The 19,133-nt window shown below is 42.6% G+C and overlaps 1 protein-coding gene across 1 annotated transcript in view; it reads left to right on the top strand.

The window, feature by feature from the left end:
* Positions 1-3,829: 3,829 nt before the first annotated feature.
* Positions 3,830-19,133, top strand: part of LOC142759767 (amine sulfotransferase-like) — a 107,379-nt gene continuing 92,075 nt past the window's right edge. Inside the window, exon 1 of the mRNA XM_075862302.1 lies at positions 3,830-3,849. Within this exon, the coding sequence (XP_075718417.1) occupies positions 3,848-3,849 (2 nt within the window). The 5' untranslated portion in view covers positions 3,830-3,847. The remainder of the gene's footprint in view (positions 3,850-19,133) is intronic.

Raw genomic sequence — 19,133 nt, 5'->3', positions numbered from 1 at the left:
CCACTGTAGTTAGCATTTAGACCCCACAGGTTTTTTTCAGAATTTATTAGAATTAGGCTGCGAAAATGAATATCACAATTTTTCCACTAAAACATTGAATTTCTCATTTTCACAAGGCTTAAAGGAGAAAAAAACAACCAATTTTTGTAAAACGATTTTTCCCGAGTACGGAAATACCCCACATGTGGTCATACATATTTTACTTAGAAATTAATTAACCCTTTCAGGACTGATCCATTTTTTGCTTTCTTATTTTCGTTTTTCACTCTCTGCCTTCCAAGTTCCATAACTTTTTTTCTTTTTCCGTCAGTGTGAGGGATTATTTCTTGCGGGAAGAGTTATAGTTTCTATTGACACCATTTAAAGTACCATAAAATGTACTGGGAAACTGCAAAAAAATTCTTTGTGTGCTGAAATTGGAAAAAAATCTGATTCCATTTTTTTTGGGTTTTGTTTTTACAGCTATCGCCGTGCGGTAAAAATGAAAACTTTACTTTATTCTGCGGCTCAATACAACGATGCGATTTTGGCGGTTTAAATTATTTAAGTTTTATACGGTGTTCACCTTACAAATTAAATAATGCTATATTGTAATAGTTCGGCCTTTTAGGGTATGTGCACACACACTAATTACGTCCGTAATTGACGGACGTATTTCGGCCGCAAGTCCCGGACCGAACACAGTGCAGGGAGCCGGGCTCCTAGCATCATACTTATGTACGATGCTAGGAGTCCCTGCCTCCTGCACTGTGTTCGGTCCGGGACTTGCAGCCGAAATACGTCCGTCAATTACGGACGTAATTAGTGTGTGTGCACATACCCTTACGGACAAAGCGATACCAATTTTGTTTATTTTTTTTACATTACTTTAGAAGAAAAAGGGGAAAAGGGTTTTTCTTTTAACTTTAACGTTACATTTTTTTTTCTCACTGCAAAAAACGTTAAATTCTTCTACACATTTTATTAGTCCCCATAGGTTACTTGAACCAGCGATCATTGGACCGCTGGTACAATATACTGCAATACTAACATATTGCAGTATATTGTTATTTTTACAGGCTTCTGTAACAGCACGATCGCTGTTCCTGTCCGTTAGTACCGGGTGTCAGTACGTGAGCCCACTCCATGCATCAACCCCCACACCATGACGTGCTATTAAGTCATAGTGCGCAAAGGGGTTAATGCACAGCGGATGGTTCAAAGTGAATATTGCAATTATCCACGGATATGCCATTTTAGTGCATAATATGTTGTGCCCAGTTTGTCCAACTGAAGACAAATACCTCAAAAAATGTTGAGCTGGTTCTCTCGGGTATGGCGATGCCATATATGTGGCCGCAAACGGCTGTTTGGGCACGCTGCAGGGCTCAGAAGGGAGGGACCACATTTTGCTTTTGGAGATCAGATTTTGCTTGGTAATAGTTCTGTTTGGGGTTTTACTGGTGTTTCAGTTTATAATGTGGGGGCATATGTAAGCTGTGTGGAGTACATCAGTGCATAATAAGAGGGTATAATAATGCGGTAAATAAATAATAATTCATAGATATGTGGCCGATGTCGCACTGATAAATGGGGCTGAAGCAAGCCCTCTGCAGGACGTACAGTTGCGGCGCAGCACTTGAAGAGGGGTAAACACTGAATATATCAACCAAATTTTACCACTAACATAAAGCCCAATGTGTCACGAGAAAACAATCTCAGAATCGCTTGGATAGGTATAAGCATTCCAGAGTTTATTACCACATAAAGTGAGACATGTCAGATTTGAAAAATGGGCTCTGAGCCTTAAAGAGGCTCTGTCCCCACATTATTGATGGAGTTAGGACCTATTTTAGCTTTATGCTAATGACTTTCTTAATGACCAACTGGGCGTGTTTTACTTTTTGACCAAGTGGGCATTGTGGAGAGAAGTGTATGACGCTGACCAATCAGCGTCACAGACTTCTCTCCATTCATTTACACAGCACATAGTGATCTAGCTAGATCACTACGTGCAGTCCCTTACTCACACATTAACGTTACTCGTGTCCTGACAGTGAATAGACATCACTACCAGCCAGGATGGGATGTCTATTCAGAATCCTGACACTTCGGTAACGTTTGTGTGAGATTTACTGCACAGCAAGCGTAATCTCGCAAGATTACGCTGTAAACTGTAATTTAAAGCGAGATTACTCTTGCTGTGCTGTAAATCTCACACAAACGCTACCGAAGTGTCAGGATTCTGAATAGATATCCCGTCCTGGCTGGTAGTTATGGCCTTTTTTGTGGTTTAGATATAAGGCTGGGTTCACACGACCTATTTTCAGACGTAAACGAGGCGTATTATGCCTCGTTTTACGTCTCAAAAAATACGGCTACAATACGTCGGCAAACATCTGCCCATTCATTTGAATGGGTTTGCCAACATACTGTGCCGACGACCTGTCATTTACGCGTCGTCGTTTGACAGCTGTCAAACGACGACGCGTAAATTTACTACCTCGGCAAAGAAGTGCAGGACACTTCTTTGCAACGTAATTTGAGCCATTCTTCATTGAAGTCAATGAAGAGCAGCTCAAGATTACGGGCGTCAAAGACGCCTCGCATAATGCGAGGAGCAGCTTTTACGTCTGAAACAGTCTGTCTTTTCAGATGTAAAAGACAGTTCTCGTGTGCACATACACTAAGATCTTGTCCTACTAGGAGTTTTGAATGTCTCGAGACTGTATGGAGCTCTGTGGAACTACAGGGATAAGAATAACCATCTGTACCCTCACTGGATCGCGGACTGTCTAATGCATTTTACTAGGAGATAAGGAGGTAAAAAATGGAATATCCGAGGGCGCAGCCGTACTGAAAATTGCTTTTATTTTTGTACAATAACAACAACAATGTGTTTCAAGGCCGTACCGGCCCCTTCGTCAGGTTAGGTACAAGTGATTAGTCTATTCACGATGTCTGTGGTTATATAGCTGGTTTAGAGATCGGTAGTCGAGATGGCTACCGGGTTAGGTTATAGGTCAGAAGGTCAATCGTGTAAGCAAGTGTAAGCAGTGAAGTATAAAAGTTATTCATTTTAAAAAACAAACCAGTTTTTCATTCATATTAAAGGCTATACAAAATGATGATAATGGGTTTAAAAATAAGCGTCTTATACAAAATAGTAGAAAATTAATTTAGAAACATTTACAAACATATAAAAATATATACAAAAATACATTTCAAGTGGAGTGTCTGAAATATATATTTATTTGTTAGGGATAGTATGCAGTTTTTTATTATTTGTATGTATTACGAGTGTTTTGTACTTCTAGTTTAAAACATCGTTCATTCAGAGCTGTCAGTGGTGTGTGCCGTCGTCTTGGTGATATGACGCTCCTAGATGTGAGTCATGTAAGCAAGGTGCGGCAATGAAGTATATAAGTTATTCCTTATTAAAAAGCAAACCAGTTTTACATTAATATTGAAAACCATACAAAAGGATAAAAGTAGGTTTAAAACTAAGCATCTTATACATAATCGTAAAAAAGTGATTTAGAAACATGTAAAAATATACAAAAATATATTTAAAATGGAGTGTCTTTGAAATATATATTTATTTACTAGGGATAGTATGAAGTTTTTTATTTATTATTTGTATGTACTTCGAGTGTTTGGTACTTCTAGTTTAGAACATCGTTCATTCAGAGCTGTCAGTGGTGTGTGCCGTCGTCATGGGGATATGATGCTCCTGGGTATGAGTCCATCTATGCAGAGAGTACTGCTGCCGACTCAAGGAAAGAGCCGTGCAGTTTGAGGAGGATTTATCAGAACAAGAATATACAGAAAAACGGGGGAAGGGAGTTGCCTGTATTATAGCCCACAAATGTGAGTATTTTTGTCTGTATATATGTATAAGAGGATTCTTTTATTTATTACTTTTAAAGTTGTGAAAAAGGTTACATAATGGTCTCTGTTATTTCATTAAGACCTGTTGGTTTTAATGTCTTAAGTTTATACATCCAAAAGATTTCTCTTTTGCAAAGAATGTTATAACGGTCTCTTTGATTTTCTGTGATCTGATCAATCGGGGTGATAGTTAAACAGTTGAAATCACTATCATGTACCAGTGTGCAATGGATATGTCTGGATATGCTGTGGAGTAAAAATGTATTTTTGCAGTTAGATCTATGTTTGTTTAATCGACAGTGTAAGGGTTGGATTGTTCTTCCCACGTATTGAACTCCACATTTACAGTTTATTAGATAGATCACGAATTTTGACTGACAGTTTAAATTTTCATTAATATTAAATATTTTTCCTGTTTGTTGGGACCGGAATGTATATGTTTTATCAGTGATGGATTGACAGCGCAGGCATCTTGTTGTTCCGCATTTAAAACTGTCTGTTTTAGATAATTGATTATGCTGTTGTATTTCTCGTTCAGAGTTGCCTTTTATTCCTGAGAGGTTCACCCGGCTTGGGGCTAGAATATTTTTAATAGTTCTAGCCCTTTTGAAAGTAATTGTAGCTTTTGCTGGTAGAATTTTTTGGAGAAAAGGGTCAGTTTGGAGTACATTGCCAATGATTGTTGAGAATGTCTCCTATTTTTTTGTATGATGTGTTATATTGTGTGATAAAGTTAAAACCAAAGTTCATAGTTGTTTTAATATGTTCTTGTGGTTCTATTGTGGCTCTTTGGTCACTAGTGGTTGGTTGTGGTAGACAGTCCTCTTGGTTGAGGATTTCGTTTTTTTTGTAGGCATCATTCAGAAGTGTATTTGGATAGCCTTTCTCCTTAAAGCGTTTATATAGTATTCGACTCTTTTAAAATCTGTTTTGAGTGTACAATTTTTTCTAATTCTCTTGTATTGGCTATAAGGAATGTTCTTAAGCCATTTAGGGTGGTGTCCACTGTTAAAGTTCAGGTAACTATTAGTATCCACTTTCTTAAAGTGGGTACGTGTGATAAAATTATTTCCTGATGAAATTATTGTGAAATCCAGAAAATCTATTTCTTTTTCTTGTATATTAGATGTAAATGTGATGCCCCAATTATTATTGTTAAGTGAGTGACAAAAATTCTTGGCACTTGTTTGATCACCGTTCCATATGAAAAAGAGGTCATCTATGTATCTTTTATATAATAAAATGTGGTTCATTGCCCAAGGGTGTTTCCAAATGAAATGATCCTCGAAAGCGCCCATGAAAATGTTGGCATAACTTGGTGCTACCCTAGTACCCATCGCAGTGCCCTTCCTGGTGATATATAGTTTCGTCAAAAGAGAACACATTGTTTTTAAGGATAAATTCCATACTTTTGCAAAATAACTGAATTTGAGGTGGTTGAAGTTCGGTGTCCCTCTCCAGGGTGTTTCTAAGGTTTTTAAGACCTAGGGAGTGTTCAATGTTACTGTACAATGCGCTTACATCTAGAGTGATGAGTAAATTGTTTTTAGAGAGTATCGGGTGGAGTTCACTAATGAGCTGAGTATAATCTTTTAGATAACTTGGTAAAGTTACTACATATTTTTGAAGGATGAAGTCTAGGTAGTGGGGCAGGTGACAGGTGGGTGATTGCATCCCAGAAATAATTGGTCTGCCCGGAGGATTTTTAGGGTCTTTATGGATTTTAGGTAGATGATAGTAAAATGGTAGATTGATATTTCTAGGTGTGAGATAATTCTTTTCATTTTTGTTTAGGATTTTATCTGTGAATGCTTGGTCTATCATCAATTTTAAACGTTTAGTGATGTCTTCAATGGGGTTATAGTCGAGGCTGTTATAATAATTGGTATCAGATCGAATTTGTATTGCTTCAGAGTAATAGTCTAGTGTGTTCTGGATCACTGTCCCTCCACCTTTATCAGCAGATCTTATTACGATCGAATTATTCTCTTTGAGGTTTTTTAGGGCTCGTTTTTCATTAAAAGTCAGGTAATTTTTATGTGGAAATTTATATTGTTCGAGATATTCCAAATCTCTACATACTAAATGGTGAAAGGTATTAATGAAATTGCCCTGGTTAGCTATGGGATAAAATTTTGATGGAGGTTTTAAATTTGTATGTTTAAAAGTTATATATGCTTCATTCTGTAAATCCACATCATTAGCTATGTCGACGTTGTTTTTTGCATTATCGGCTTTATGAGTTGTCAATTGGAAATGTCTTTGGAGAGTAAGCTTTCTGGTGAAACGATGTAGGTCAATGAATAAGTTAAAACCATTTGTTCCAGTAGTTGGACAGAAAGAAAGGCCTTTGTTAAGAAGAGAAATTTCTGTTTTATTTAAAATATGATCAGAGAGGTTCAAAATAGACATATACGGTATAGGGGAAGCTAGTATTATTCTCTTTTTCTTTTTGCCTCCCCGGGTTCCTCTATAACGTTTTTTTCTTTTTTTCGGGCGGAAAAAGTAGTTTATGGTCAATTGTAGGGGATTGGAGACTGGGGTAATTTCTAAAAAAGGAGTGTTTCCTAATAAAGGAGTATTTTCTAAAAAAGAAGAAGAGGCTTTTTCTTCTGGAATTGTAGTACATATTGCAGGGGTTAAAAATGGAACGACATATTAGAACCAGCTTTTGTGTTATCGATCGTGGTCATAATACTTGGGGATAAAGGTAGATCCAGGACAAATGCTCGTCCATTGACAAGTGTACTGTTATCGGATTCAATATTGTTGTCAGATTCAATATTAACAACTGTATGAGTTGATGAATCATTAGATGTGTTGTGTATTGTTAAAATAGATAGGTCTAAGGTATCAATTGGTGAGGATATGGCTACCTGTTCACTCATTGTGTTCGATTTATGAGTGGGGATGGAATTAGTGTTTGTTTTTTGCGTTTCTAAATTAGTAGTGTTCATTGACTGTTTTGTCGTTTTATTTGACCTAGTGTATTTGCTGTTTAAAAAAAGTCTATTTGATTTATTGTATGCAATTCTTCGATCTTCATTTGTTTTTGATGAATGTGCTGGCATTAACCGTTGCTGGATGTTTTTTAGGGTGTCAGCTCGTTTAGGGTGATGCTGTGGTGTGGGTTTACTCCAGGTTCTAATCTGATCTAATAGGTAGTCTAATCTGTCTCTGGCCAGTTTGATTGCTTTTTTCTCAATTAGGTCTTGTTCGAGTCTGAAAATCCGATTAGTGATGTTGTAATTGATGATGTGAAAATCATGGTGTAGATAATAAGGTTTGAGTAACTCTATAATAGTTTCTATTTTACATGTTATTGTTTCACACATGCATTGTCTTTTGGTGAGCAATCTACTCATCATCCCCCTTGTGCATTCCTCCATGTAATTCTCCCAGTCAGAGGAAAAAGTTATGTCATCTTTGAAAGTAGATGAAAAGGGCATGCGTAAGCCCCTCAGGGATATTTTTTCGTTCAGGTAAATGGTTAAAAAAAAGAACATCAATATGATGTTGCATCTCAATTTTGGAAAAATCTTCCAAATCTTTAAATAAACTAGTCATAAACTTCGTGTCCTCATCATTAAAAGTAGGGACAGTTACATCCAAAGGTAGATTGAACAGAGTACTTGCAGTTAGCTTTTGAACCAGTTGGACTGTTTATCCAGTGCCGTCTGAGCGGTAAAATTGTGCTGTGTTTTATTTTATGTTATTTAGGGTGTTTTGGATTCCACCCAATTTATTTTACCTGCTCCGGCCCGAGTTTATACACATTGTTGATATCAGAGCCAGGAGAAACTAATATATTTAATGATAAGGATATGCTGGAACAGGCTGTTTCACAAAAAACAAAAAAACCTACCCCAATCATTCCACCCATCATCTCGCTGCAAATCATATATGGACTACATTACTGATTAGAGGCAGAATAAACATTTACATTAAGTGACTCCACAGTGAGGTCTCAGATTCTAATTCTTTTTATCAATTCTTCTCCATCCAGTCCAGTCCTCTATGATGACTTCTCCCAGCCACAACCAATTTCTGCAGTTTGCCACTCAGATGTCTTCAGCTTCTCTCTTTTAAAACATTTCTGCACCTATTAACGAACATAAAATTCTCAACGCACCTAAAATAAATAGAGCCATACACTGTCCCTGATTATAATGGTACCATACACTGTGTCCCACACACACCATGCCCCCTGTAGACAGTGCCCTATAGCCCCCGTGTAGTGACTCCCAGAGAGCATCTGTAGATAGTGCCCTACATACAGCCCCCTGTAGATAGCATCCACATATGGGCTCCAGAGCTGCGAGGCAATAGTGCTAACCACTGAGCCACCGTGCTGCCTTACATATAGCTCCCCCATAGATATTGCTCCACTTATAGCCCACCACAGTAGATTGCGCCTCACATATAGCTCCCCCTGTATATAGTGTCCCATATATACCCCACCCCTGTAGACAGTGCCCTACATATAGTCCCCCTGTAGATAGTGTCCCAGAGGTAGCCCACCACTGTAGATAGTGCCCTACAAATAGTTCCCCTATAAATAGTGTTCCACATATAGCCCACCTCTGTAGATAGTGCCCTACATATAGCACTCTCTGTAGATAGTGTTCCACATTCCCACATATAGACCACCCTGTAGATAATGCCACTCCGTTTGATTAGAGAAAAAAAACCTTTACATACTCACATGATCCCGTTCCCATGCCTTCAGGTGGGAATGCAGACCTGCTCTCTTCTGAGCAGGTCTGCTGGTAGTGAACGACACAAGCAGCGTGATGACATCATCGCGCTGCTAGCGTTGTTTAACCCCTTAGTGTCTAAGCCTGTTTTGGCCTTGTGGACACAGCCGATTTTTGCAAATCTGACATGTGTTACTTTATGTGGTAATAACTCCAGAATACTTTTGCCTATCCAAGCGATTCTGAGACTGTTTTCTCGTGACATGTTGTACTTTATGATACTGAAAAAATGTTGTCGTTAAATTCAATATTTATTTGTAAAAAACACAAAAATTGTGAGAAAATTTGCAAAAATCTGCATTTTTCTAAATTGTAATGTATCTGCTTGTAAAACAGATCGTAATACCACACAAAATAGTTACTATTTAACATTTCCTATATGTCTACTTTATGTTTGCATCATTATTTGAACGTCCTTTTATTTTTCTAGGACGTTACAAGGCTTAGAACTTTAGCTAGAATTTCTCGCATTTTCAAGAAAATTTCAAAGGCTATTTTTTCAGGGACCAGTTCAGTTCTGAAGTGGCTTTGAGGGCCTTATATATTAGAAAGTCCCCGTAAATCACCCCATTTTAAAAACTTCACCCCTCAAAGTATTCAAAATAGCATTCAGAAAGTATTTTAACCCTTTAGGCATTTCACATGAAATAAAGCAAAGTAGAGGTGAAATGTACAAATTAAATTTTTTTTAATGAAATTCATTTGTAATAATTTTTTTCTTTAACACAGAAGGTTTTACGAGAGAAACGCAAATCAATACTTATTGCCCAGATTCTGCAGTTTTTAGAAATATCCCACATGTGGCTCTAGTGCGGTAATGGACTGAAACACAGGCCTCCGAAGCAAAGGAGCACCTGGTGGATTTTGGGGCCTCTATTTTATTAGAATATATTTTAGGCACCATGTCAGGTTTGAAGAGGTCTTGTGGTGCCAAAACAGTGGAAACCCCCCAAAAGTTACCCCATTTTGGAAACTACACCCCTCAAGGAATTTTTCAAGAGGTATAGTGAGCATTTTTAGCCCACAGGTTTTTTGCTAAATTTATTGGAACTGGTCTGTGAAAATGAAAATCTACTTTTTTTCTGAAAAAACATACAATGTTTTAGTTTTTACAAGGAATAAAGGAGAAAAAGCACCACAACATTTGTAAAGCAATTTCTCCCGATTACGGCAATACCCCATATGTGGTAATAAACTGCTGTTTGGACCCACGGCACGCCTCAGAAGAGAACGAGGGCCATTTGGATTTTGGAGCGCAGATTTTGCTGGAATGGTTTTCGGTGCCAAAGCCCTGGAGGGACCATAGCAGTGGAAACTCCCCAAAAGTGACCCCATTTTGGAAACTACACCACTCAAGGATTTTTTTTTCTAGGTGTATAGTTAGCATTTTGACCCTACACGGTTTTTGCTGAATTTATGGGAATTATGCAGTGAAATTGAAAATCTAAATTTTTTTCTAATAAAATGTAGTTTTAGCTCAGATTTTTTTCATTTTTACAATAGATAAAGGAGAAAAAACACCCCAATATTTGTAAAGCAAACTCTTCTGAGCACAGCAATACCCCATATGTGGTAATAAACTGCTGTTTGGACACATGGCGGAAGTTAGAAAGGACGGAGCGCCATTTGACTTTTGGAGCTCAAGTTTTGCTGGAATGGTTTGCGGCCCGATGTCACATTTGCAAAGCCAATGAGGGGCCAAAATAGTGCAAACGCGGCAAAAGTGACCCCATTTGGGAAACTATACCCCTCGTGGAATTTATCTAGCGGTATAGTGAGCATTTTGACCCCACAGTTTTTTTGCTGAATTATTGGAATTATATAGTGAAAATGAAAATCTACATTCTTTCCACTAAAATGTTGAATTTTTTTCATTTTCACAAGGAATAAAGGAGAAAAAGCGCCCCAACAATTGTAAAGCAATTTCTCCCGAGTACGGTAATACCCCACATGTGATCATAAACTGCTGCTTTGATACACCACAGGGCTCAGAATGGCAGGAGTGCTACTTGGCATGTAGATTTTGGTTGATTGTTTTTTGGGCACCATGTCGCATTTGCAGAGCCCCTGAGGTACCCATACAGTAGAAACCCCTGAGAAGTGACTCCATTTTGGAAACTATACCCCTCAGGGTAATCATCTAGGGGTGTATTGAGCATTTTGATCCCACAGGTGTTTCATAGATTGTATTAGAATGAGGCAGTATGAAAATTAAAAAAACATTTTTTTTCCCAAAAATATGTAGTTTTACACCCAATTTTTTTCCACAAGGGGTAATAGGAGAAAAAACAACACATAATTTGCTACCCAATTTCTCCCGAGTACGGCAATACCCCATGTGTGGCCCTAAACTGCTGTTTGAGCACATCTCAGAGCAGTGGCGGACACAGACTGCAAAAGGCCCCTGTGCAGATAATGTGCCAGGGCCCCCCCGCCCCCCCCCCCAATACCGACAAAGTTACCTAAACATATATATGCATATAAAAATAAACCTTACTAATAAAAATTATGAAGGAAGATTTATATTGTACATTTTATTACCAGTTTAGAACACAAGTAACACATTTTTTTCCGGGTTAAATTCTTATCTAAACTAAGTCCCTAAATGTGGGCAAAGAAAATGAAAAACCTATACTCACCTCCTCCGGCGCCTCCGTTCCCCCTCCGCAGCCCCTATCCCTTTCTGTGTTTACAAAGCTGCTGTGGTGACGCGCGGTCGATGGCACATGACCGCTGCAGCCAATCAATGCCCTCAACAGCGATTTGCTGTGGAACTACTGTCCTCAGCAGCACACCAATGAGGAGTTATTGGCAGCAGCGGTCACGTGCCATCGGCAGCGCGTCACCAGTGCAGCCTTGTACACTTGTAACACAGACCGAGACAGGAGGATGGGGGCTGCGGCGGGTGAACGGAGGCGAGGGAGGAGGTGAGTATAGTTTTTTTATTTTCTTTGCCCACATTTAGAGACTTAGGTTAAATTGAATCATTGAATATAACACAAAGCACTCATGCAACTGAGATGCAATAATTTAGATGATCTTATCATGCTTAGCTTACTGCACTGTTACCTATCAAGCAGGACTGAATCTCAAGATATCTACAGAGGGGGCTGTATGGCGTTATCTACAGGGGGGACTGTATGGCGCTATCAACAGAGGGGGCTGTATGGCGTTATCTACAGGGGGGACTGTATGGCGCTATCTACAGAGGGGTCTGTATGGCGCTATCTACAGGGGGGTCTGTATGGCGCTATCTACAGGGGGGACTGTATGGCGCTATCTACAGGGGGGACTGTATGGCGCTATCTACAGGGGGGACTGTATGGCGCTATCTACAGGGGGGACTGTATGGCGCTATCTACAGGGGGGACTGTATGGCGCTATCTACAGAGGGGGCTGTATGGCGTTATCTACAGGGGGGCTGTATGGCGTTATCTACAGGGGGCTGTATGGTGTTATCTACAGGGGGGACTTTATGGCGTTATCTACAGTGGGGTCTGTATGGCGTTATCTACAGGGGTTCTGTATGGCGTTCCCTACAGGGGGGGTCTGTAGGGAAAGTCATACAGCCCCCCCCTGTAGGGAACGCCATACAGACCCCCCTTTAGGGAACGCCATACAGACCCCCCTGTAGGGAACGCTATACAGCCCCCCCTGTAGGGAACGCTATACAGCCCCCCTGTAGGGAACGCCTTACAGCCCCCCCCTGTAGGGAACGCTATACAGCCCCCCCCCCTGTAGGGAACGCCATACACCCCCAATCACTCAAAAAAATGCGACCTACAGTGTGAAAAGACAAAAGACATGTATCCCCTATCCACAGGATAGGGGATACATGTGTGATCGCTGGCATTGATAGGGAGAGCGGGGGACCGAAAGTCCCCCGAAGTTCTCCATCACTCACCTCTGACTTCCGGTGTCTGCGCAGCTCAAGTGTGACCGGCGCTCCATTCATTTCTACGGAGCTGCCGACACAGACCCCGGAAGTCCGAGGTTTGTGATGGAGAACTTCAGGGGACTTTCGGTCCCCCGTTCTCCCTATCAATGCCAGCGATCACACACGTATCCCCTATCCTGTGGATAGGGGATACATGTCTTATGTTTAATGGCAGAGCGGGGAGATACTCCCTGCTCTGCCGTAGTGTTCCGTGGCATCGCGCTGTAGCAGCCATAGCGGCAGCTAGCGGAGATTCCGGCCAAGGTGGGGGCCCGTGCCGGCAGGTGACGCGGGCCCCCTCATGCCGCGGCCCCGTAGCAGCCGCTACGGCTGCTATAGCAGTAGTTACGCCCCTGTGTTAGGGGGAGTTCACACTGAGGTTTTTTTCGCGAAAAACGTCAGAAAGTGCCTCCCATTGAAATCCATGAAATTTTTCCTGCGAGCAGTAAAAACCGCATGCGGGAAAAAGAAGCGCAATGCCCTTTCTTCGGGCGTTTCTGTCTCTGACTTCCCATTGACAACAATGGCAGGCAGAAAATGCGTTTTTTGCTGCGTTTCCCTGCCCACGGCCCGATGGCCGAAAAACGCCACAAAAAAACGCAATGAAAAACGCGGGAAGTGTTCTACCGGCAGGTCAAAATATGCCTCAAAATTCCGGAAGGAATTATGAGGCAGATTTTTCTACATAAAAACTTCTCCCTTCTGACATGAACTTTTTAACTTCATCTACCTGTCCTCTGCAGTCTGCACGTCCTCCACTCGTCCTGTGTCTGTCCTCCGCTCATCCTATGAGTTCTCCGGCAGTCCTGACTGTACTGTCCAGCCGCCCGAAGTCTTACGTCGCACCGCCCCCTGTCCTCTCCCCTGCCTGAGCGCTCCTCCTACCACCAGCATCGCCGTCCTGTCCTATTCATCTGTGCCAGATTGGCAGTGCAGTGTAGCGGCTATCACCGGGCCCGGGCACCCGCCCCCTCCCTCCCGATTGGTAGTGCAGTGTGGCGGCTATCACCGGGCCCCCGCCCCCTCCCTCCCCTCATGCCTAGTGTTGTGATGCTACTAGGCATGAGGGGGCCCGTGCCGCCAGGCCTGGTACATAAAATGTAATGTGCCTGTCAGGGCGACACGGGCCCCCCCATGCCGCGGGCCCCGTAGCAGCTGCTACGGCTGCTACTGTGGTAGTTACGCCACTGAACGGGCCCCCTTCCCACGCGGGGCCCTTGTGCAGCTGCACCGGCTGCACATGCGGTATGTCCGCCCCTGTCTCAGAGCTCAAAATGGAAGGAGTGCCATGTGGCTTTTAGAGCACAGATTTTGCTGGACTGGTGTACGGGCGCCATGTCGCATTTGTAGAGCTTCCTTAGGTACCAGAGTAGAGTGTAAAACCCTGAGAAGTGACCACATTTTATAAACTACACCCCTCAAGGCATTTATCATTTGCCTGGACATATGACAGGGCTTAGGAGTGAAAGGCGCATGTGAGACCTATTTTGGTGATTTTCGCAGCATTAGCCCACAATGGCAGGGCTCTGGGGTCAAATAGTAAAACAAACCCCCAAGTAGTGACCCCCATTTTGGAAACTGCACCCCTGAAGGCATTTTATTAACGAGTGTAGTGAGTATTTTGACCACACAGGTTTTTTTTTTTCTATAATAAATGAATGCTCAGTGGATGGTGCAAAGTGAAAATTGCAAATTTCCACAGGTATATGCCATTTTAGTGCACAATATTTTTTGCCCAGTTCATGCCACGGAAGACAAATACCTCAAACTGTTAAGCGGGCTCTCCCGGGTATGGCGATGCCATATATGTGGACATAAACTGCCCGTTGAGCACGCTGCAGGGCTCAGAATGGAGGGAGTGCCATTTGGATTTTGGAGCGCAGATTTTGCTTAGTGGTAGTTTTGTTTGGGGTTTTGCTAGTTTATGATGTGGGGGTATATGTAAGCTGTGCGGAGTACATCAGGGGCATAATAAGAGGGTATAATAATGGGGTAAATAAATAATAATTCATAGATAGGTGGCTGGTGTCGCACTGATAAATGGTGCCTTATCCGCTTTTGGAACACTCTGCACATTTTGCATCGCCATATTCTGAGAGCCAGAACTTTTTTTTTTTCTCCACCGGAGCTGGGTGAGGGCTTATTTGTTGCGGGACAATCTGTCGTTTTCATTGGTACCATTTTGGGGTACATGCGATTTTTTTGATCACTTTGTATTTAATTTTTTTTTTGGCAAGCAAGGTGACCAAAAACCTGCAATTCTGATGTTTTTTATAAAAAAAAAATTTACGGTGTTCGCTATGCGCTATGAATGACAATTTTACTTTATTCTGCGGGTTGGTACGATTACGGCGATACCAGATGTATATAGTTTTTCTTATGCTTTGAAGCGCCTGCACAATAAAATCACTTTTGTTTCAAATAAATTTTTTGTGTCACCATATTCTGAGAGCGATAACTTTTTTATTTTTCCATCAAAAAAGCTGCGGGGGGGGGGGCTTGTTTTTTGCGGGACGGGCTTCAGTTTTTAATGGTATAATTTTGGGGTACATGCAACTTTTAGATCCCTTTTTTTATTCTGTTTTGCGAGGGGTAGTGACTAACAAACAGCGATTCTGGAATAGTTTTTTATTAAATTTTTTTACGGTGTTCACCGTACGGGTAAAATAGCGTGATATTTTTATAGTTTGGGTCGTTACGGACGCGGGGATACCACACATGTGTACTTTTTTAATGCTTTTCCTATAATAGACTTATTATAGGAAAAAAGGCTGTTATAGTGTTTTTTGCAACTTATTTTTTTCATGAAACTTAGGGTATGTTCACACGAGGGCGTCCGTTACGGCTGAAATTACGGGGATGTTTCAGCCTGAAAACATCCCCGTAATTTCAGCCGTACCGGCATGTGCAGGCGCTTGAACGTCGCGTCAATTACGGGCGTAATTAGCGCTGCTATTCATTGGAGTCAATGAATAACGGCTCCAATTACGGCCAAAGAAGTGACAGGTCACTTCTTTGACGCGGGCGTCTAGTTACGCGCCGTCATTTGACAGTGGCGCGTAAATATACGCCTCGTGTGAACAGACAAACGTCTGCCCATTGCTTTCAATGGGCAGATGTTTGTCAGCGCTATTCAGGCGCTATTTTCAGACGTAATTCGGGGCAAAAACGCCCGAATTACGTCCGTAAATAGGCCGTGTGAACATACCCTTATTGTTTTTTACTTTTTTACAACATTTTTATTAACTTGTTTTACCTTTTTTTTGTTTCCCACTAGGGAACTTGAAAACATGAAGCCCTGATCGCTATTCTAATACACTGCACTACCTACATAGTGCAGTGTATTAGAGCTGTCAGCTATTCACTGACAGCAAGCCTATTAGGCTTCGCCTCCCGGCGGGGCCTAATAGGCTTCCGTACTAGGAAGCGATTGTTAGGCTAAAGTTGCCATAGCAACCATTGGAACACCCGCGGGTGCCGATGGTTGTCATTAGCAACCATAGCGTGCGATCTAATCACTTAGATGCAGCGATAGCTGGATCTAAGGGGTTAATCGGCAGGATCGGAGCCTAGCTCCGGTCCTGGCCGTTAGAGCACGATGTCAGCTGTGACAAACAGCTGACACCCGCGCCCGTGGCAACCATCGTGGTTGCCGACAGGCTACAAGACACTTGGATACATCGATCGCGTTGATCGATGCATCGAAGGAGTTAATCGGCCGGATCGGAGCTCCGGTCCTGGCCGTTGCAGAGGGGTGCCGGACAGCTGATAACCGGCGGTGATAGCACTGGCTCAAGCTGAGTCAGCGCCATCACATACATCACGTCATGGAGCTGTGATTGGTCAGTCTGCTTTGACTGACCAATCACAGCAATCGCCGGCAGGAGACCGCTGTGAATGCTCCCCTGCCGTCTTACTGTGCCGGTCAACTGTCATAAACAGTTGACGGCACAGTTCTGTCACCTTGTCCTTTGACAGGGTGACAGTTTTTAGCCAGGACGCACCGGTACGTCCCTGTGACTTAAAGCACTTCAATGCAGGACGTACCGGTGCGTCCTGGTGCGTTAAGGGCACTCATTGGCAGGGCAGAATGACTTGCCCCGCTAATCAGCGCCTTTCAACAACGGAAACATAATCGCGCCGCTAGCGTTGTTAAGAAGCGCTGATTGGCGGGGCAAGCCATTTTGCCCTGCCAATCAGCGTCATTGTAAGGCGCTGAATGGTCGGGCACTAAACATTTCCGCCCATTCAGCGCTAATGCATGTAATTGTGTCTGCGTCCTATAGACACTGTTACAATTAGTGCAGGAGGGGGTGGCGGCGGCTGGTTTCAGTGGCGCCGCCGTCCTCTCAGAGAGGCAGTGTGACACCCATGGCCGCGGACCGTCGGGATTACTCATCCCCTGACGGCCGCAGCCATGGATCAGTGAGTGCTGGCCCACATCTCCCCCTCAGGAGATGACAGTGCTCACTTCCGCTATGCTCTGCGGTGTCCTGTAGGGTGCGTACGCACGCTCATGCCCGACCTTAAAGGGCCAGCGCACACACCTGAATTGTATATCAAATTAGCCCATGATCACCCTGGCCTTTAAGAAGAGCCCTGCCCCTTCCTACATTGCCTGAGCGTTGTTGTGTTTACTCGTGTTAGTCTTTGCAAATGGTCCCTATTTGTTTCCCAATTCCCGGTGTTCCCATACCTGTATCCCGTGCTACCATGTTAGGGGGTGCCATTGAGAGTTGGAGTCGTGTTGTGCCGCATACTACGCCTTACGTGTTACACCGCGCTTTGTGTTTGCCTGCTGCCAAGTTCCCGTCCAAGCCTACCATTGCTACTGTCTGAAGTTACCAAAGATACCCTTATTCGAACTATAGACTTTGACTTGGTATCCTGTTGGCCGGCTGCTATCCCGCTACGGCGGTATGGCCCAGTGGGATCATGCACCCATCTTAACAGACAGCAGGCCGCCACCTGAGCAAGAAGCTCATCTCACCTCATGGGCGGTGTGGCCCTGTCTCCTTGACAAATGCTATGACTAAGAACAGCTGTGCTCAAAATACGTGAGCGTCTGACATGTGCTGTGTTCACATTTTTAATGAGTTGCCATTAAAGAAGCTTTTTGTTATGTTTTCAAGCGGAGGTGCTGGAGAACACATTTTTCTTATTCATATAAATTATCCTTTAAAAGCCTACAAGCCCTCCTCAGTGCGCTCCAAGCCTGAAGGACTACAGACAGATTAGGCAAGTGTGGTGAGCCTGCTTACAAAATTTCCTCTTACCTTTTAGCTATGTGTTTGTGAATTAGTCTGAATCTTAGACAATCGCTTTAAGTCTATTCTGGACCTTTGAGCACAGTTGGAACTACATGGTAACATGGGTTGTGAAGACCTACAGATATGTCAGTCTGACATTGTAGTGTGCAGGACTGTCATGGTGCGAGGGTGCACCAGGGCACTTTTTCTAAGTATGGGACACTAAGGGTGCGACTTTACTAAGTAGAAGACCGTAAGGGGCACTTTTACTAAGTGGGGCACTAAAGGGGCACTGTTACTGTGTTGGGGGTACTATTACTGTGTTAGGGGCACTACAAGCTTGTCAGCATTGTGAGACCAGACCTCCACTATATACTTTGATCTAAGCAGCAAGGCATAATTTATAAACATGAACATGAGGTTATTTGTTAACATTTTGATCAAACTGTATAGGCACACTTGCCACTTCTCGGCGACCTCTTTCAAGTGAGTCCCTACTCTATCGGTTGCAGCACCGCATGGTGGCCACTGCCACTGCAGCATCGGCCCTGCAGAGGGAGCAACCTAGAGGCCCAAAATGACCCATGCTATCAAGCTATGCCAAGCCTCCTTGGCTCTGGGCCACTCCCCCCCCCCAACAAGTGCAGCACTACAGCAACAGATACCACCCCAAAGTACCACAACATGCTTTTGGGCCTCTGGGTTACTCCCTCTGCAGGGGCGATGCTGCAGTGGCCGCCATGCGGTGCTGAAACCGATAGAGTAGGGACTCACTTGAAAGAGGTTGCCGTGAAGTGGCAAGTGGGCTCATACAGTTTGATCAAAATAATAACAAAGAATCTCATGTTCATGTTTATAAATTATGCCCTTTGGCTTAGATCAAAGTTTATAGTGGATGTGCCATCAATGTCTAGTCTCACAATGCTGGCACTACAAGTTTGTGTTGGCACAAAGCGGGGCAATATTATTATTATATTGATGCCACTAAACCGGGCACTATTACTGAGTAGTTTACAAAGACGAGAATATTACAGTGTGGAGTACTATTACTGTCTGGGGCACTATCTGTTTCACACTATAATTTTTGGGTTAACTATAGGTATGACGCCATTATTTCTGAAGTACAGTCAGTATTTGTAACACTTTACTACACAGCAAATACATGTAAACAGTCCACCCTTTTGCTCACCTAACAATTAATAATAGAATGCATACACATGTTACAGTTTTTGCTACAATTTTCAAAAAACTGCAACAAAATGACACAGCGGTTTTGCAAAAATGCAGCATTTGTTGCAATAATTGTAGCTAAAAACAGCC

The sequence above is a fragment of the Rhinoderma darwinii genome, chromosome 4 (genome assembly GCF_050947455.1).
Source record: "Rhinoderma darwinii isolate aRhiDar2 chromosome 4, aRhiDar2.hap1, whole genome shotgun sequence".
Lineage (NCBI taxonomy): Eukaryota > Metazoa > Chordata > Amphibia > Anura > Rhinodermatidae > Rhinoderma > Rhinoderma darwinii.
Note: the sequence above shows the minus strand (reverse complement) of the source record. Positions and strands in the feature narration are given on the sequence as shown.